The sequence below is a fragment of the Solanum verrucosum genome, unplaced genomic scaffold, assembly GCF_900185275.1.
Source record: "Solanum verrucosum unplaced genomic scaffold, falcon-dt-bn FXZP01000210.1, whole genome shotgun sequence".
Lineage (NCBI taxonomy): Eukaryota > Viridiplantae > Streptophyta > Magnoliopsida > Solanales > Solanaceae > Solanum > Solanum verrucosum.
Window position 1 is genome coordinate 1,354,156 of NW_026020045.1, and position 21,319 is coordinate 1,375,474.

The 21,319-nt window shown below is 36.2% G+C and overlaps 3 protein-coding genes across 6 annotated transcripts in view; 1 reads left to right on the forward strand and 2 right to left on the reverse strand.

The window, feature by feature from the left end:
- The window catches only part of LOC125821750 (CENP-B homolog protein 2-like), a 30,938-nt gene extending 20,690 nt beyond the window's left edge, over positions 1-10,248 (reverse strand). The window contains exon 1 of the mRNA XM_049501131.1: positions 9,859-10,248. Within this exon, the coding sequence (XP_049357088.1) occupies positions 9,859-10,248 (390 nt within the window). The remainder of the gene's footprint in view (positions 1-9,858) is intronic.
- Positions 1-21,319, reverse strand: part of LOC125821735 (MAP3K epsilon protein kinase 1-like) — a 602,763-nt gene that overhangs the window by 500,431 nt on the left and 81,013 nt on the right. The gene's annotated exons all lie outside the window — the stretch shown is intronic.
- LOC125821742 (uncharacterized) lies at positions 12,176-17,581 on the forward strand. Of its 2 annotated transcripts, none has more exons than XM_049501124.1 (3): positions 12,176-12,756; positions 14,971-15,101; positions 16,707-17,581. In XM_049501124.1, the coding sequence occupies exons 1-3, from the start codon at positions 12,637-12,639 to the stop codon at positions 17,482-17,484; spliced, it is 1,029 nt and encodes a 342-aa protein (XP_049357081.1). In that variant the 5' UTR covers positions 12,176-12,636; the 3' UTR covers positions 17,485-17,581. The 2 variants fall into 2 exon arrangements, with proteins under 2 accessions (XP_049357081.1, XP_049357082.1); XM_049501125.1 differs by lacking the exon at positions 12,176-12,756 and adding an exon at positions 13,266-13,708.

Consider the following 21,319-nt stretch of genomic DNA (forward strand, 5'->3'; position numbering starts at 1 on the left):
GACTACTAAAATGATAGCCGATGGTATTGGGTCGACATGAGTTCAGCTCGAGAGAGTGAATCCTAGTCCTTCTCCCACACATTCAGCTCGAGAGAGTGAATGGCTAAGGCGTAAGCTGTGCTTAATGCGGCAACTTGGTGTTTGAGAGAAACCGAGTTGATTCGGGGTAATTGCTCGAGAGAGAATTTACCCCCACTATAGTCTAGCCTAGTCACAAATTCTCAACAATTTACTATCAAAACATGTACCCGATAGTCTAGTTTAACCCGTATTCCTATCACATCCCAAGAATCTCGTCTCCTTATCGCATTTCCTTATTTTTTTACATTTTTAGTTGTTAATTAATACAAACCCCCATTGATAATTGACACTTGCGTCACTCCTTAGATTTAGTATGTTTTTATTCGTTAATATTTATACTATGACTAATTAGAACTTGATTTTATTTTTGTACTTATTCTCAAAACCACTCCATGTGGGAACGATCCCAACCCTTGGTTGGGTTATATCACTACACGATCATTTGGCACTTGAACCAAATAGTGTTAGTTGATTACGTCGAACATCAAAATGGCGTCTGCGGGGAATGGTGTTAGTTGAGAATTTGTATTAAGTAGGATTTTCATTCTTGTTAGTTGTAGTTCTACTTACTTAATTTTTAGTTTAGTTTTGTTTGTTTGTGTAAATATTTCAGGAAGCATGAGTGTTGATGGCAACAACGACAGCCAGGTGGGCCACCAAGACGACATCAGAAATATCAACAATGTCAAAGAGCCCTACATTAATGACCCCCATCTCATGGGAGGTATTGGGGCCATCCGTTTACCTCCAGCCGAAGGAAATGCAGTGTTCCATATAACACGCACTGTGTTGCAATTGTTGCAACTAAAGGGACTTTTCAATGGATTGGCTCATGAGGATCCTCATGAGCATCTTCGAAACTTCGTGGATGTGTGCGAACCATTCTCTTTCAAAAGCATCTCTCAGGAGTCAGTTCGGTTAAGGTTATTCCCTTTCTCGTTGATAGGAGAAGCGTGCAAGTGGCTGGCAGAGTTGCCATGCGAATCTATCACTTCATGGGAGGAGTTGGTCACCGCATTTAATGTGCGATTTTTTCCCTCCTCGAAGATGATGACTCTTCGACAGTATCCAAGCTTTAAGCGTTTGGAGGGCGAGCCAATTCATGAGACTTGGCTGCGATTCAAGAAGTTGGTGCTCCAATGCCCGACTCATGGCTTGCCTGACACGTATTGCTGCAATATTTCTACTGGAGCCTAGACTCGGTGAACAAGGGCGTTGCGGCCAACTTTCGCCAGAAGGATTGATGCAACAACCTTACGTGATAGCAACTCAGCTATTGGATGGCATGACCACGATAAATCGGGCTTGGTACACCCATGAAGATCAAGTCTCCCCTCTTACATTCAAATTAACCAAGGAGCAGATGGAAAAAGATCAAGAGAGGGACCAAAACATGGCCAAGATCATGACACAACTTGATATTTTGTCCAAAAATGTCATGGGAGCTGGTGCTCGGGGTGTCAATGTTGTGGGTATCGGGTGTGCAAATCCTGAGGAGACGAAGTTTGAAAATTTGTATAATAAGGAGGTAAATTTTCTAGCCAACCAAGGCAGTGGTTATCGTTCAAACTACCCAAGGCAGGGTGGTAACCAAGTTGGGCTAGAGAAGATGGTTGGAAGGATCGCGACAGATAATGGAGGGACCGAAATCCTAATTGGAAGGATGGGAGAAGGACATGTATGTGCCTCCCATGAGCGCCAAAAGATTCGGAAGGTGGCAAGTTGAGGATATGCTTTCTCGTATCCTTAACAAAGTTGAAGGGTCAGAATTTTTTTGAAAGAATGAAAGAAGATGTGTCCACCCTTAGCCAGACCGTCACCTCCCATTCAGTATCGATAAAGCAGTTTGGAGACCCAAATGGGTCATATATCGTCTCATCTCGATCCGAGACAGCATGGGGTTTGCCTAGTGATACTATGGCTAACCCCAAGAATGAGGTTTGAATGTGGACTTGCGTCGTGCCATGACGTTAACTAAGGCATTGTTTAGGAGGCAACCCAAAACCCATAACTATTTTTTTTATTTGTGTTTTGGTAAACTAATAGTGTGTTTGTTTGTACAGGTTGAAGTGTGGAAAGTGTGCAAAAAAAATACAGGGTTGTGAGCAACAGGTCCAGTCGGCGGGTCACCGAAGAGGTCGGTGAACCCGACCTTATCCACCATTTGACTCAAGACATCATCAAATTGGAGTCTGTAAAACTCGGCGAACCTAGGAAAATTATTGGCGAATCGCCGACCATGTCAGCGATCTCGATGGAAACCGTCGTTGGGACCCCCACACTCACTAGAGGTTTTGTAATATTCAGCGAGGTGAATGAACACTCAGCGGATCGCCAAGAGGTTAGGCGAGCGCGACTAATGTCGCCGAATGGGAGAAAACTGGACAGTTTTGTAGGCCAAAGGTTTAAAAATTCTAACTCATTCACTTTCCATCACTTCTTATCTTCCCAAACTCACACCCGCACACTAGTTCCTATATTTTCACATTTTTAGAGTTTTTTAAGTGCGGATTTGTGCTCGAGATTGGATTGCATTGCCACCTAGCATATCAATAGCATCTTAATCGGCATCTAAGGTTGGTTTCCGAGCCCTGAGTTTCTTTTATCAAAAGTTGTACTCAAATGCAATAATATCATTTTGTTGATGTATGTTGGGCCTCTCTGGTAGGATTAGAATTTTGATTTCCTATTTTGATTTGATAATCTTCCCTTACTAAGTTAAATTGTTGAAATCCGTGATTGGATGCCTTAAACTGGATTAAAATTTGAGGGGTGTGTTTGGGTGTGATGGGTCTGGCTTAATTGAACTAGTGCATGCTTTGATTTTATTTTCGGGGGTTGTGGGGTTGAATTCGAGAAAGTGGGTTAAAGGTAGGCATGTTGGGTCATTTGGCGAGCTGGTCGAGCTCGCCAAACCACTCGGCGGTTCGCCTAGTGCCCCATCTCGCCTTTAATTTCTTGCTAAGTTAGTAGTTGAAGTCTGTAACTTTCGGCGAGAAGCCTGAGGTCGCCAAAAGCACTCGGTGACTCGCCGAAAGTCTTTTCAGTCACCTTTTGTCTGCACCCCTGAACCTTTGTGCACTGGAACTTTCGGCAGGCCTATCCTTGTTCGCCGAAAGCTATCGGCGACACGCCCGAGTGGTCCTCCCCATTGCCTACTTGCCACAGTATTTAGAGCTAATTCCTTCAACGAGCTATATGTAGCTCGCCCAAGAAATTCGACGATTCGCCCTCTGGTTTGGCGAACATGTCTAAAATTGTTCTGATGTGCTTTTGTTTAGGTTTTCTAACTTCTCTTCGAGATTTTGCAGCATGACTAAATCAAAAGCTGCTGAAAGAATAACACCAGCCCAAGAGAAGTCTAAAGGGATTGTGATAAATGAGGATGCAGCTACTTCGAAAGGCAAAGCTACGAAACTACCCACAACTACTGGGAAAAAGGGCAAGAGGCCCACTTCTGCCAGAAAAACCATTACCCTACACCCTAATATTCCTTCATGGGCCCGAGGATTCTGCAGGGCGGTGCATGTCTTTCTAGCAGACTCACACTCAACAGAACTTGGTGAATCTGGTACTGTTGTTCCTCTTGATGTAACCTCGGGTATGATTCCCAGGCTCAGGGAGGCATCGGGCACTGATGCCCAGACAAATGGAGAGACTGCATAGACAGGATCCCCTCTTTACCTCCCTCTCTGTTTTGCTTTACTTCACTGTTGAATAATTCCTATTTGCATTTGAGGACAAATGATTTTTATTTGTGGTGGGGTGAGGCCCACCTTTTGTGTGAATATTGATGCTTCGTTGTTTTTGTGCATATAATTGGGTCGTTGTGCTTATAATTGTGTCTTACACTGCTTCTTGTAGATGTTTGAGCTTGTGGCTCCTTTTATTTTAAATTGTAAATGATTTTGACCCTTCCAAAAAAATTAAAATTTTCACCACCTCTTGTACGTGTGGAATGTGGCTGTTCTTTAGCAAATTTGAGTCTCGGTTTTGATCTATATCAATGACTCAAATAGTGATCATAATAGAACAAACATGAATGTGCGGCTACGATGAGACCAATTGAAGTTACATAGTCAATATGTGAACTCTTTGCATCTCGTTGTGACTAGCCAATTATCGAATTGATTCTTTTGTAATGAACGTTGCACACTAGCGAAAGTGTGGAGTCTTGTTTGACTTGGTGTCGATGCATTGTGTGATGAGCTTATTGTGAACCATGCATGATAACACCTAGAATTTTCCCAGTTGGTCCGGTCGACTAAGTAAGGCTATCTCTTGATATGATCTTAGGCAACTTCAAAAGAGTGTGAGCCAATTTGACATATACCTCTTTTGTGGCCTACCTTGTGAGTGTGTGAACCTCTTTTAAACACCCCTTGAGCCTTACCTTTCTTTGGAAGAAACTTGATGAAAACATGACCTTTATTAAATCCACTACCTATAATCCTCGTGATTTATGGTTGATTGAATAGCCAACTTAGGCCAAAAGCCTAAGTTGGGGTGTGGTGAAAAGAAAAGGCAAGTCAAGAAGTGCAATAAAAGTCTCTTTTAGCCCATGGTGTTGAGAAAAATGGAACCACTCCATACAAAAAAAAAAGACAAGAGAAAAGAAAAAGAAAAAAGTTGTGAAATAAAGTTATGAGAAATGTCAAAAGAAATGGGGTTCCGAACAATCCATGGAAGTGAATAATGGGATGACTTATGAGCACTAAAGAAATTGATAAAAGAAGAGGAAAGAGAGTGTTGAAATCACCACATTTCACGAGGATGAAAGTCACTGAGCCTAAGTGAACATACCTTTGCACTCATCCCCATTACAAGCCTTGAAAAAACCTTTTTGATCTTGAGAGAGCTGAAACAATTATTGATTGGAAAATACGGGCAAACCTAGAGGGTGAAAGCATGCATTGTGTTCTTCTTTGTGAGAGTGAGCGTTGTATTTGATTCCAAAATTTTAAATAATTAAACCATTGCGTGTGAATATGGAATCATTCTTTGTGTGAGAGCATTTGAATACCTTTGTTGACTCGAACTTGCATTTAAAGCAAGTATAGTGAGCTTGAGATTCTTTGATAATGGTGTATCACAACTTGAGTCTTTGAGTATAAAATTGATTCTTGCATGAGTAAGTTGAGCCTTGTTGTGTACATTCATGGTTGAGTCCTGTGTAGCACTGTTTGAGACATCCTTTTTGGACTGCCGAACTTGAGATTTACTTGAGGACAAGCAAAAGTTTAAGTTGGGGGTGTTGATGAGTCCATAATTTGGACTCATTTAGGGCTTTATTTTAATAAAATTAGTGTCCTCAAATGCATATTTTCTCTCAATAACTGATGTAAATCCTTAAGTTTCAGGTATTTGGAGTTTGAGGCAAAGCATGGACACTACTTGGCAAAAAGGAACACGGCGGTTGAAAAGAACGAAGAAATGAAGGCCTAAAGATCATTGAGCCCAGATGGCGAGTCACCGATGGGCCTATAGATCGCCTTTTGTTTCAGTGTGCTGAGCCCTGAAGGGAAAGATCAAGTTGGCGATGAAATGGAGCAGTCAGAGTGTCACCGAGCAGTTCTGCGAAGCAATACTATATCGCCCAGTGACCCAAAACGCAAAGAGGCTAAAGGCTAAATCAAGAAGGCGATGAAATCGACCATAACACTCGGGGATCTCGACTAACTGCGCCGAATTGTCCTCCACAATACAAATTTTCAAAACACTATAAATACTTGTTTGAATATCATATCATAGGACTGCTATTATTCAACCTTTTTACAGTTTTTGAGAGATTATAAGTTTTAGAGGGTTTTGGAGACTTTATTTTAAAACCTTGAAGATTCAAAGGGTTTCAACTCCAAGAAATTGTATGTGGATCTCAAAGATTCTTCACTCTTAACGTGTTTTAAGACTTAATTCTTCATACCCAATTGATGGAAACTGATATTGATATAAATTTTTATCTCTTTTACATGTCTATCTAAAACCCCAATTCTTGGGGTGTGATTTTGTGAATATGGGTTAAATTATATGTTGGGTCTTGCTTGTTGATGGTTTATTTGTTGTTTAAATGTGATTTCGCTTAGTAGTTGTGTATGAACTTAATGGGATTGTAGTTGCAAATACGATTTCATCTTAGTGTTTTTGGCTTGCTCGAGAGAGAGGTCATAAAACTAAGACTACTAAATTGATAACTGGTGGTATTGGGTCGACATGGGTTCAGCTCGAGAGAGTAAATCCTAGTCCTTCTCCCACACATTCAGCTCGAGAGAGTGAATGGGCTAAGGCGGAGGTTGTGCATAATGCGGCAACTCAGTGTTCGAGAGAAACCGAGTTGATTCGGGGTAAGTTGCTCGAGAGAGAATTTACCCCCACTATAGTCTAGCCTAGCACAAATTCTCAACAATTTACTATCAAAACATGTACCCGATAGTCTAGTTTAACCCGTATTCCTATCACATCCCAAGAATCCCGTCTCCCTATCGCGTTTCCTTATATTTTTACCCTTTTTTTGTTGTTAATTAATACAATCCCCATTGATAATTGATACTTGCATCACTCCTTAGATTTAATATGTTTTTATTCGTTAATATTTATAGCTATGAATAATTAGAACTTGATTTTATTTTTCTACTAATTCTCAAAACCACTCCTTGTGGGAACAATCCCAACCCTTGGTTGGGTTATATCACTACACGAGATCGTTTGACACTTGAACCAAAATAGTGTCAGTTGATTACATTGAACATCAATCGACTTCAAGGGTAGTTGGGATGATCACCTTCCTCTTATAGAGTTCACCTACAATAATAACTACCATTCTAATATTCAGATGGCCCCTTATGAGGCATTGTATGGACGTAGATGCAGATCTCCTGTTGGTTGGTTTGAAGTAGGTGAAGTAGCCTTGATAGGACCAGATTCAGTCCATGATGCTATGGAGAAAGTGCCACTCATTAGAGATAGACTTAAGATAGCCTAGAGTCGCCAGAAGTCTTATGCAGATGTAAGGAGAAGGGAACTAGAGTTCCAAGTTCATGAGTGGGTTTTCCTGAAAGTGTCACCAATGAAGGAGATGATGAGATTTGGCAATAAAGGGAAGCTCAGTCCCAAATATGTAGTCCCTTATAAGATTTTGAAAAGGATTGGTAAAGTGGCTTATGAGTTAGAAGTACCAATAGAACTAGTAGTAGTACACTCGGTTTTTCACATTTCACTCTTGAAGAAGTATGTGGATGATCCAACATCTATAGTACCTTTAGAGAGTGTGGCTCTGAAAGATAGTCTCTCATATGAGGATGTACCAGTTGAGATTATCGATTGTCAGGTTAGAAGGTTGAGAAACAAAGAAGTCGCTTCAGTCAAGGTTTTGTGGAGGAGTCAGTCCGTAGAGGGAGCTACTTGGGAAGCAGAAGTAGCCATGAAGTCCAAGTATCCTCACCTCTTTCCTTCCGATTCCACTCCAGTTTGAGGTAATAGTTCCTCTTTAGTTTTTCAGTCATTCATGCACAGATTCGGTCGTAGTACCATGTTCCTTCAGTTTGTACTTACATTTTCAGCGTATTTGCATGTTCTTAGAACTCAATTCAGTCAGAAATTCATTTCTCAGTGTTTAGTGGTAGGGTTTGCAGCTCTTTCCCTCCATTTCAGCTAGTTTAGTTTTCATTCGAGGACGAATGATCCCAAGGGGGAGATAATGTAATACCTCAAAAATCAGACCCAGAAAAAAATTGCAGAAATCTCACTTTGACTGTGAACCACGACAGGGTTCACGGACCGTGATAGGGACCACGGTCTGTTGACCTTCCCGTGGTGGGGGAGTTGGACTCCACCAGGCCCTGATGTCAGACCACGGGACCCTTCACGGGTCGTGGTCTTAACAACGGACTGTGGTGGCGTCCGTAGAAACGAGGCAGTAGACCCCCCTAGCCAGCCCTGAAACTCCCAGGCCTAAGTGAAGACCACAGACACCTTCACGGTCTGTGGTCCTTCACACAGCCCGTGGGAGGGTCCGTGAAGCAGGGCCCTCAGACCATCAGATCAAGTGAAGACCACGGGGGCCTTCACGTCCCGTGGTCCTTCACATGGTCCATGGTGGATCCCGTGAAGAAGCCCCCTCAACCAGAGGTCACTGGATCAAGAACCACGACCCACTTCGCGGTCCGTGGTCCCTTTCACAGTCCGTGAAGGTGGCCATGGTTAGCCCCGTCAGCAATTTAAGTCAGGGGTCTTTTAGTCTTTTCCTTTTTCGTTGGACCCCTAAACTATGTCGCTTTAACCCTAAACTACGTGGTTTTGGTTAGTTTTAGCCTTGAAACATAACTAGAACTTACCTAAGTCAAATCATTAATCAAAACTTAGAAAAATTAGAGCTTGAGAGGAGAAAACAAGTCAAGAACCCTAGTTCAAGAACGCAACTAGATTCCATCAGTTCCAATCTCGAAATCGAAAGATTTCTCCGTGGAATTCGTCACCAGGTATGTGGGATTTCACTAGTGGGTTCCTTTCGCCCATTAGGTCCCTAGAATTTAGTCAGATTCTTGATTCCCTTATTATAACTAGACCTAGGGTTTCTAGAACTTCAACAGATTATCTGACTTAGTTATTTACATGTTCCTAATCAGATTATCATGTTATTACTTCGTTTCTTGCATGAATTTCAGAACCCTAGCTATGTAGTTCTTTAGTTCTTGAATTACACATGCTAGGTCAGATATTTCAGATATACATGCCTCAGTTTTTGAATGTGTCATTATCAGTATATTAATGTTGCATTCTCAGTTGCATGTCAGTTTTAAGCTATCCAGTATATTGCATCTCAGTTTTGAGCTATTCAGTATATTACAGTAATTCAGTCATAATGTGTTAATCACTTATTGGGAGTAGCATAATACTGAGTTGGACTAGGGTCAGTCACCGTATAGTCCCATAACTACGAGCCACGAAGGTTGTAAGTCCCCTATGTGGGCATCATTAGCGATCACGCCAGTCATGCCTCTATACATGTGGCAGGGTATATTGGGTCCTCTCAATGAGACGTATACATCAGACTCCACATTTAGCTCATGTGGTTTTATTGTCGGTTATTAGTAGCTCCCATAGTTCAGTCAAACTATATTACATTGACCACATTTACAGTACAGTCAGTAATCAGTCTCAGCATGTTATAAATTTGGTCATTGCATTCAGTTAGCTTAGTATTCCGTAACTATATCATGTTCAGATTATATACTTGCTTTATTGGTTTTTTAGTTATATTTTTATTTCAGCTTTACTCTATCATTCATGCTCAGTACCTTTCAAGTACTGACACATACTCTGCGCTACATTTTCTCGTGATGTAGATCCAGGTTCTCAGCATCCAGACCACACATAGATCAGTTCCCGATCTCCAACTCAGAAGCATCAGCAGTGAGTCCTCATTCTTCGAGGACCATAGTCATGTTCTATTTCAGTTATTTAGTCTTTAGTTTCAGTTTTGTTAGATTTAGCTGGGGGCTGTCCCAACACTTCTAGTCAGTTAGAGGCCATTTTCAAACAAAGTTAGATTCAAATTAGTATTTGAGTTAATATCTCTTTTGTATTAAACTCTCAAATTTTTCATATATTCGGTTTTAGTATATGGGTATTCCCCATCATTTCAAATTTACTTCATGTTTTAAGCTTCTGCATCAATTTATTATTTCTTAGTATGCTTATGATATGCCAGCAGGGTTAGCTTGGGGTCACTTGTGATTCTATGTCCCATGTCCGCGTCTCAAGGGTAGCTCGAGGCGTGACATCAAGTTCATGAATGGCGTTTTTACAAGTGGGTTCATTCAAATTCTCTGAGATTGCATCCCCCAAACAAATTTTACAGTGTCGAAATTTTTTTGCTATTGTCTCTTGCTGAACATTTGTTGTCCAAGCAGGGATTGCAAAATTGATAGAATCCAAAACATTAATCTTTACTGGATCAGTTTGTCCCACTTCATAGCCTTCTAATATCTTACGATAAAATTTGTTACGATAATACATCTTGAAAACTCTTATTAGCCCAGCATCACAAGGTTCAATTTTGGATATCATGTTGGGTGGCAAGAAAAATAATTCAACATTTTGTAGTCCTTCAATGTTTCTATTATGGGCTGGACAATTATCTACCATAAGCAAAACTTGTCTACTGTGCATTTTGTGGTCAAACCAACAAATATATTCATCAAAAAACACACTTGTCATCCATGCTTTTGTTTGCACGATAGTGACAATATTCAATAAATATGATACATAAATTAGTAAGATTCAATGATTTTGATGTATTCGTTGTACTTTATATATAATATAGTTTTTTTATGTGAAATCAATAAATATGATACATAAATTAGTAAGTTACAATGATTTTGATATAATCAAAATTAACCTTCATTAAATCTCAAACCATTCTTTAAATTAATAAATATTAATTTATCGATTAAATAATATCTCTATAAAATAATAAAATTTCATGGTCTCACCTATATTAATTTATAGAGATTTTACTGTAGTATGTATTCTCATTTCATTAGATCATTTAATCTTAACCAACAAGAGTTACTTTGGAGTCATTAATATTTATTCATACTTAACCATATGTATCATATTCAAGTTTTAAGTATGAAATCACCTTTCTTAAAAATCATTTACCCCAATGAAACTTCTAAATATAAATTCGTATTTATTCTATCCCCAACACAAATATTAAATATTGGATGAAATTTTTTTATTTTTTAAAAAAAGGTTTAACCTTAGAAGATATTACGTCAAAAAAGATATTTAGTGGCAATAATTTTTTCTTTAATTATTTAATGATAATCAAATTATTGTCATTACATTTAGAATGTTAAAATCTTTAAAGACATGTATATAAAATGTTGATTATAAATATCATATCATATTATTGCAACTTTTATTATAGTGGGAGTTGATATATTTTTGTGCAAACATTTGTGTTGATAAATTTTACCTCATTTTGGTACTTTTTAATTTTTTTTTTAAGAACTCTCATCTTTTTCACTTTCTTAGTGATTCGAATTCATAATTCTAGGAAAGAGAAGGTGTGTATAGGTCTCAGTGAGGAGGTGTGAGAGACTGTTTGTAGGGGTATACAGAGGGGTAGAGGTAGGTCGAAAAGTATTGGGAAAGGTGATTAGATAAGACATGAAACAATTGCATATTACTGAAGACATGATTCTAGATACGATGAAGTGGAGATCACGTATTAAGGTAGAAGGTTAGTAGAGGTAGGCTAGTTGTAGGGGTATGCAAAGGGGTAAAGATAGACATAAAAAATATTGGAGAGAGGTGATTAAACATGACATAATGCAACTGTATATTATCAAGGACATGACTCTACATAGGATGAAGTGAATATCGTGTATTAGGGTAGAATGTTAGTAATGGTAGAGTGTTGTCTTACCTGCAAGGATTTAGACATATAATTAGTACCTATCGTAGTACTAGTCGTACACTTGTAGTTCTTGTTTCTAGTGTTAATCATCTTATATTGTTTACCGAGTTTCAGTTACCATACTATTTTGTTGTTATTATTACTTCTTTTGTCCGGCACTACTTTTCTTATTTTAGTGTTATGTTTTCTGCATCGTTGTTGGGTATTTATCTTGAGTTTCTTACCATAGATGAATAAGATAAAGTTTTCATATTTTGCTAATTTTTTTCTTGTAGGAAAATGTTTAGGACTCTATAAATAGATGTTCGCTTCTTCTAATTTAATTAACATTCACAATGTAGTCTAGAGGCTTTGAGAGTTTTGGTTAAGGGGAAGAATTTGTAGAACACAAGTGATACGTTATCACTTGTGTGAACCTCTTTGTAGTCCGAGTGAATTAGATGATATTATTTGTCTCTATATTTTGTAATTTTGATGTTTATATAGTGAATTGTTCATCTCTTTTATACCGAACTACGTTAAATCTTTGTGTTATTATCTTTTTCATTTTCAACCTTATAATTAACAATAAAAAATATTTACCAGGTGTCCTCTTTTTGTTCTTTTTATTTTTGGGTAAAGGAAATTGAAATTGAATGATATAAAAAGCTATTAAATCAAAGAATTCTGCAAATTCTCGATCATCACTGTTCCCGTCGTCTTTCATTCTCTCTCATTTTTCTTACCCAAGAAAAAAGGAACTAACAAAATTATAATAAAAAATAAAATAAAAAACTACCTGATCGCCAGATCTGAGAAGATCCCTATATTATATTTTCTTGTTTTCTTTCTTTAATCCTTCATTTCTTTAATTGATACTTAAAAGATGCAATTTTATATGAATTCTTCAATTTTTTGCTAAATGGGTATTGATCAAAATGTGTAACTGAAACTGGGTTAAGCTTCTTTTTAATTTACTTTTTTTGTTTTCTTGTTTTGGGTTGGTAATAAAGATACATTCTTTATTAATATTCAGAGAAGAATGATTTATAGATTTTTAGTTTGATTAAATTATGTAGATTTAAACTGGGTTCGGTTTTTTTTTGGTTAATTTTTGCGGGGGAGATTTTGATTTTACCGGAAATTGATTTGCGATGATGACGTCATCACCTCCGCCGCAGTCCGACGACGGAGGAGGAGGATCGAATTATATTCAACACCAAGTTACAAAATTTGATACCCTTCCTGGTGTAGCAATCAGATATGGTGTTGAGGTAATTTTTTTTGGTTTTGGTAAATAATACAAATAAAAATATTGGTATTTTGTAGTTGAAATGGAGTAATGAAGGATTCGTATAGTCGATCCTGACTTGTTTGGGACTGAGGGTTAGTTGTTGTTGGATTGAGTTATCGGTATTTATGAGATGTTGCTTCATGTGTGCTGTGTTTTTACTTTTGTTTTGATTATAGAAAGAATGGAGGAATTGGGGATTTTTGAATGAATAAATTTGATGCATTGTTCATATGATTTTACCTGGTTTCTCTGTTTGTGTGGGCTATAACAGGCTGCCTGGTTGATTAGTTGAGCTGCCGTAGTTTGCAAAAATGCCATTTTCATTAAAATATAGAAAGAGATTTTTGGACATTGACAAGAGAGTGATAGCTTAGTGAAATGAGGTTGTTGTGTTCGAGTTGATAAAAGAAAAAGTTGTTGTTTAGCTCCTCATAAAGGAGGTTTGGTGGGGATGGGGTTTGCCATATTTGGTAAAAAAGAGAGAAGAGAATTCTTGTGAACGATGTAATAGTGAAAATTGACGAGGGAGGCACAATATGTTAGAGTTGGGTGTTTATTTCCCTTTGATAAGTAAAAAAGAAGAGGAATAGTTGTTGAGGTGGTTTGATTTTACTGTGTTGTCTGTGAGCCCTTAATTTACAGAAGGAGGACGAGTCAGCAGCTCTAGTAGTTTTTGCATGTGATCATCAAAGTTCTCTTGGATCCTTTATTGGTTGTAGATGTGTGCTTTTACTCTGTTTTCCATGTGCCCATAATTGATAGAATGAAGACGGACCTAAATGTGGCAGCTCTAGAAGTTTTTGCTGGTGATAAACGTAACTATAGCATCAAATTCTGGTGGATCGTTTAGTGGTTGTAGGTATGTAGTGGCAGAGCTCATTTTGGCATGTACTCTCAACTCTGCTGTCAGTATATTGGATTCTAGAGCTATGGTTAGCCAGCCACTGCTCTTAGGGGTCGTTTGGTAGGCCGCATTAAAATAAATAATTCATGTATTATGTATGGTATTATTTAGTACTATGTTTGGTAGGAATTTGGGCCTATGTATAACTAATCCATGGATATCCCTCAAATCATTTTAATTAATTAATTTATTCTCTTGATTTTATGTTTTATATTTGTACTAGTAAATTTATTTAAATAAATTAGCTTACAAATTATTTAGAGAAATTGTTTGTTACTACGTAAATTCAATACAAATTAATACAATATTTGAAATTGTGAGTTGCTTAACATTAACTAATTAAAAAGGCAAATATATCAACGTCTTAATTGAATGTGTATATATATTTGTGTGGTTTCTAATTATTTGTATTTGAACAATTTATAAAATTGCATACATATTAAAACTACAACTTGCAATTTTTATGTGTAAATGTAGATGATTTATTCAGTTTTACTATTGTTTACGTCTTTTCAATTTTAAAAGTTGATAGTTTATCTTCTTTTTTTTTAAATTGAAAATTGACATTTTGTAAGTAATCAATTTACTAAGATGACAAATATTTATCCTCAAATAATTTAAGTGAAAAAAAAGGCAAACATGACAACAAAATTGTTCTTCTCATAGCTAGTTAGAAGGCCATAAAAAATAATATTGTCCGGCAATTATTTACCTTAACCTAATTACATAATAATTCAAGGGTATAATTGAAAGGAGTTTTTTATAAAGTTTTAACCCAATTCCAAAATGGGTTTGGAACCAATGAACCAAACACTTGGTAAAAATAAACCCTGCATTACTAATCCCTGTACTATTAATCCCTGCATTACTAATCCCAGCATTTGTAATCCCTGCATTATTCATTTTTGTACCAAACAACCCCTTAAAGGCTAAAGTTTATCTTTTTGGCTATTATTATAACAAATGTCTTTATGCACTTACTAGTTCTTCTTCTGCCATGTCAATACATATATATTATTATTTTTTGCACACTTGCAAGTTTTCTGAGAATGCCAGCTGATTTTATGAACATTTTGAAACAAATGCGAGGATAAATAGTGTGATGATTCAAGGAGTTTTGAACTTATTCTGTTAGGTGACATGCTAAGCATGCAGTTTATGTAATGGTGAACTTTAGTTTGTTTTATTTTTACTGCAAAATCAACATATCTTTTATCATTTTGCACCTAGGATCGCATCCTCCAAATAGATGATGGCTTTAACATGGTGTGCAATCATCTAATGTGACAGGTATCTGATATTAAGAAGTTGAATGGGCTGGTTTCGGATCTCCAAATGTTTGCTCGAAAGACACTTCAAATACCATTACCTGGGAGGCATCCACCATCACCCGCTGTCTCAAATGGTCAAGACACCCAAGGGTACTATAATGTTTCTTTAGAATCTCATGCCAGTGTCTCTTTCCCAACATTTCCTCTAGTACTGGTTATAAAGCCTTTATTTTAATGAACTTGTTGTACTAGTCTGAGGATAAAGCTTTTATCTTCTTTTTTTTAACTTTTCATCTTCTGCTTAGATGTATGAATTATAATTGCTTGTTTGCACGTTTTTCCTTTGTTATTCTTCTTGACATGAAAGCTATACACGGTATATTCTGCTCTGTTCAGAGCTGCATTAACTCCTTAAGAAAATAGTGCTTATTGTACGGGGGCACCCTTTTGATATAATATGGTGTTGGGGATCTGATCACAGTTACCTAGAGATGCCTTCATAACTTTGCATGTTGTTTGAACTTTTTGTTCTCAGCTTTCATTCCTTTTCTCTCTTTACAAATTTGACATGAATTAGATATTTCACCTAACAAACCACAATCTACCCCTTATTTGTTAGTTGAATGTTCTCATCTTTTTTATTTGTCTTTCACTACATGGAACAAGTCGTATCAGCTTGTGGTTCTCTGTTATTGTGATTTGTTTATGTCACCTGTAGAATATAACCTGCCGTGTTTCACTTAGATATTTAAGTAGGACTTGTTTAGGCAAGAGCTTTATATGTGGGTCTGATGGAGAAAAGCTTCAGATGAGCCTATTTACCTTGGGTGGATCTCTGTTGTATGTTGGAAATAGAAATTTCCATTCAAGGCACTTATAATTTGTGTTGTGCTGTATAAATTTGTTTACGTAATCTGGTTTGTGGGTAATATTACTTCGTCTGATCCACTTTATGGGACACAATTACTATTTGGGAAGTCAAATGAGTTTTTCTTTAACCACAGTTTTTTCAATTACTTTCTAAAAATAACTATTGTGACTTATTGTACTTTTTTTTGTAATTTAGTAATGCATAAGTTTATTTCAAAAATCTTGAAGATTCTATGTCAAAATTCACACCGAAAATTAGGTAATTTGACCATCGTACTTTGTATCATATCATGTTAAGTGGAATGGAGTGAGTGTAAGCATTATTAAAAATCCTGTCTAAAAGGAAAAAAGACAGACAAGCTTTGCTTTGTCCACAAGAACTTTACTGAAAGAAAGAAAAGATTGTCCACAAGAAGAATTTCTTGTATCATCTATAACTATTTTCATACAAAGTTGATGTTTAGGTGGTTCTTATATATTAGTATCATCTGACAATTCGTGGGGTCTCATGGAGTTGCAGAAATCATGTTCTATTATATGTTTTCAGGTACATATTCTGGATTACTTTTTCTTGAGAATTAGAATGAATTTGGTAACGCTTGCACTAGTATGGATTAGAGAAACTAAAGAGGATATTCATATTATTTCTCAAATCACTAGTTTCTGTGGAACCGTATTCATATGAACTGCTAGTCTAATGAAGATTGCTTAATTCTTCTTAAGTTGATATAACGTCCATGTTGAGTAGTATCTACAACTACAAGACTATTTTATGTATCTTAGTCATTTCTGTCTCATTGGCTTCTTGAGTACCACATCTTTGATATTCTAAAGCTTTAGAACTTGTGCTGAGCTATGTGGTAACTGTGATTTGTTTCTTGACAGGCCAAGCAGCTCTGAGCAGATCCCTCCGAGCAACCAATACCCTGATTTGTTTGGTTCATTTCAATCCCTGAAGTTGAAGTCTTCCTCCCAGCAAAGAGTTTCACCAGCCATGAGCTCTTTACTAGGTTATCAGGGCCCTAAACTGGCAGATCAGAAAGTTGCATCTGAAGGTTTTGAAATGGCTGTCTATCGTAAAGGAGTATCACATTATTTAGAAGATGGACCATTTGTCATGTCAACTCCTCATTCTAATCAACCACTCGGTCTTCATAGAAAATGTAAAAGTGTAGCTAATGATATGTCAGAGAACGGAGTAGGTAGCGCTGAAAATGGCTCTAATAGATTGTTCGAGAAATTGTCTAGAAGGCGTCAAAAATCTGAGGCTGATTTCAGTTCCCGCACCCCAGAAGTGCTGTTGAAAGAAGATAACAGCAGTGGCAGCGGGTTTTCTGCTGCTGCTGGCAAGGGATTGGCTTTGCGACCTAAGTCAGCTAGTCGAATTCTCCTTGGACCAGATGCTGAAGCAAGTTCCATAAATCCTATCACTATGCTGTTGAACGATTCTTTTCTGAACGACAGTGCAAGTGTCAGGAAGTCATCAAGTACACCGAGTTTGCAGGAATCAGACAGTAGCACGTTATCTTCCCTGTGGACAACATCAAAGTGGAATTTGAAGCCAGATTTCCAGGCAATTTCTACTGCAGCAATTACCAAACCAATCTTTGATAGCCTTCAAAAACCCACCGGTCCTCGAAAAAGCAAGACTGCTGTTGATTAGCTATTCTTTCTGCATTTTTTGTTAGTCCTCTTCTTAACACCTAGAAACTGAAAACTAGCTATAGAAGTAAAACACTAAAAATACTTGCTTATTGCTGGCATTTTATCTTTTTTCTTCCATTCCTTTTTTTGTGTTGCAAAAATAGGTTAAGTTTATTCTTAGAGTTGAAAATCTGTAGCAGCACAGCAAAGATCTGTGTAGTAGAAATTTTTGTTGCTTCACGGACCTTCCAAATCCTATATATGTTAAGTACATATATAGGTCTATTTATCTGTAACTGGGAGGAAAGATCATTGGTTATATTATTAAAATATATTTGACATTCTTTCTGCATATCTTGATTCACATGGTTTTGATTCATTCAATGTATATCAATGTGCTTCTGCCACAGTTTTTAGAGACTGGAGACTGAAAATAATTACATTGCATGGTCATCTTTGAGTTGTTGCACGGAGGGTCTTTCAGAAACAATCTGTCTATCTCCACGAGGTAGGGATAAGGTTTGCATACACCAGGGGCGGAGCTACAGTGATGTCAGGGTGTTCAACCGGACACCCTTCGTCGGAAAATTATATCATATATATAAGTAAATGGTACCCTAAATGACTACTTAATATATTTTAGACACCTTGAGCCCATCAAGCATGAGTAGCCCAGTGGTTCTTGAGGCTGAAAAAGTAGTGTGCATGGGGAGCGCAAATTCGATCCTCACCATCAACATTTTGTCATTTATGCCATTTTTTATATTTTAAAAAGAGCTTCTTTTAGTAACTTTCTAAATCTAAATAATAGTTAATAAATCTATCATTAGAAATAATTAAAAATTAATTTTGTCATTTATGCCATTTTTTATATTTTAGAAAGAGCCTTTTTAGTAACTTTCTAAATTTAAATAATAGTTAATAAATCTATTATTAGAAATAATTAAAAATTAATATTATTTGATAAAATAATTCTTAATTAGATACAACTTAAAAATTTAAGGAAAAAGATCAAAAATTTAGAAGTGAATCAAAATTTTAATTGATTTGACTTTGATTTTAAAAAAAAAATATAAAACATATTTTTTTATTTAATTTAAGTTAATAAACAACCCTGGAATTTTATATAAAATAACTAAAAGCAAAAAAGGTTCCATATAGAATTCTTTTTTAAAAGCCTTGTTTGATTGTACTCTTTATTTTACATGTCTCGTTGTTATTGTCGTCATGACTTGAAGCATAAAAATAATGTCATTCTAAGTTGAATTTTCTCCATTTGTCTCTCTTTTTTTTTCTTCCGTACGATCACGTTATATTAAACTAAATCTACATATTAAAATTATGAATCAATTAGTTTAACTTAAATTTTTTTTGTACATTTGTTCATAAAAGAAATTTAATTATTAATATTACGTAGTTTGCTTTTAAAATTTTCAATACACCCATTCGTCATTTTTTTTAGTTAATGTAATTCTTGGACATCCTTCGTAAAATTTCTAGCTTCGCCACTGGCATTAGGGGTGTGCAAAAACCGATTTAACCAATAAATCGAACCGAAAAAAACACTATTGGTTTATTGATATTGGGTTATTGGGCTAACGGTTTTTTAAACGGTTTTGCAAATTTTTTTATTGGGTTATTGGTTCGGTTTCCGGTTTTATAATTTTTGTTAATGGTTAAACCGATAACCCAATAAGACTATACTAAATTTACTTGTCTTATTGTTAATGGTTAAACGATTGTTACTTTCACACTTTTTATTAGTGGTTAAACGATTGTTACTTTCACACTTTTTCCTTTGAATGTGTCTAGTGTTTAAACTTGCAAGAAAAATGATTGTTACTTTTATGATTATTACTTTCATGCCAAATGCTGGAAAAATCATCTGGTTTATTTGAAAATTTTCTTATCATGTATATAATATATATGAGTATTTTCTTATTGGTTAAACCGAAAACCGAACCGTTAAGTACCATAAACCGATTAACCAAAAACCGATAAGAAATATGTTATTGGTTTGGTTATCGGTTTGAAGTATTTACAAACCGAAAACCGATAAACCGAATCAATAACACCTAAAACCGAACCGAACCGACCGATGCGCACCCCTAACTAGCATACACTATCATTTCTAAACCTCACTTGTGAAATTACACTAAATATATTGTTTTTGTCCTCTTTAACTCAGAAAAAGCTCAAAGTAGGCCATGCTTGCTATGTGCAATTGTTAAGATCTCCAAACCAGGAGTGCTTCCCTGGTCCATAAAAGATTTTCTTTCATGTGATGCTTGAGGGCATGCCTAGCAATTAATAAAGGAAGTGAAAATCACAAGAGATCAGGGTTTCTAGCATAGACAAAAAGAGTTTGGTGATTTTGCTTTTGTACTATTGATGGAGAGAGTCACTCCGATATTTATATTACAAGAAATAGCAAGTACCTATGGAAAGAGTTAAGGTGTGCTCAAATTAACTCAAAATTTGCCTTTACAGGAAATATATTTTTTCCCATGCAAGAATTGAGATGTGATAATGCAAAACAACCGTTTTTGTGCTGATATACATTGGTATGTTTAATTGCATATAATTTTGAGAGAAGTTGAGCGAAAATGCGTTTGACGCTAAATTACATTCAATATTCTATCATTACACCATATTGATGATCCTCCTTAAATACCTATCCATATCATATGTTTACATCAAATATTCCTTAACCATGTGACACATTGTGCAATGAGATTCAAATGATTGCTAGGATAATCACAATTAGTTGTCAAACCACCAAAAAAATTGCCACCAATCAACCAAATTTATCTAACTAGTGCAGACGAACAACAAATATGCATAGTATGATAGTATTTCATTGAATTAAGGATGGATAAAATTTAAATAATAGCCTCAAGAAAGGCCATTCTGTGCAATTTTCTCATTTAGGATTGAGGAATGCACTAATAGTCACTTTAGGACCGCTATTTTAAACATGTAGTTAATATTTTTCAAAGTATTTTAAATTTAGTTGTCTTCCAATCAAACGTGAGACTCAAATTAAGGGAAAAAGTCAATTTTTGACAATGCAAAACTCTAGACTCAAAGGTCTTAAAAAAAAAAAGCAAACAAAAAGAAGCAGTCGTTTTATAGCTGTTTAGATTTATACTTAATACTATGAAATGTGGTACTAGATACTAAGGGGTCGTTTGGTGTGATGGATAAGAGAAAGTTATCCTGGGATAAAAATTTAGTGCCTCTTAATCCGTTGTTTGGTTAGACAAGATGGATAATTTATCCCAAGATTGACAAATAGTACTGGGATAAGTTATCCCTCCCCGAGGGTGGAATAGTAATCCCAGGATAACTTATCCTGGGATAAAGCATGTAAATTAACAAAATTACCCCCCTTAAACTCTCTTTTATACACTACTTTATACATTCATGTATATTAATATAATTTTAAACAACTATAATAACATTCACAACTACGGGTGGGCATAAACACCGAAAAACCAAAAAACTGAACCGAACCGAATTATTTTGGTAATTCGGTTTCGGTATTTCGGTTTTCGGTTCGGTATTTGGTATATGGTTTTGTATTTTTCGGTGTTTCGGTTCGGTTTTCGGTATGTAATTTTTGTGTAATTCGGTTTACCGAAATATATTAAATTATAATATATATTAATATTATATTAATTATTAATAATAAATATTATAATTTAAAGTTAAAAACAAAAGTTTGTCTTTTCAAACTTTTCAACTTTACAAAAGGCAAAAATTACCGTTCCCACTTCCCACGTCTAGTCGTCTACAGACTATAGCAGCGTCGACCATTCCGGCGACCAGCAGCATGCAGCAGTTGCCAATTG

Coding starts and splice junctions, on each gene's coding strand:
- LOC125821742 (XM_049501124.1), top strand. CDS start 12,637: ATGATGACGTCATCACCTCCGCCGCAGTCCGACGACGGAGGAGGAGGA. Junction 12,757..14,970: donor CAATCAGATATGGTGTTGAG/GTAATTTTTTTT, acceptor CTAATGTGACAG/GTATCTGATATTAAGAAGTT. Junction 15,102..16,706: donor AATGGTCAAGACACCCAAGG/GTACTATAATGT, acceptor GTTTCTTGACAG/GCCAAGCAGCTCTGAGCAGA.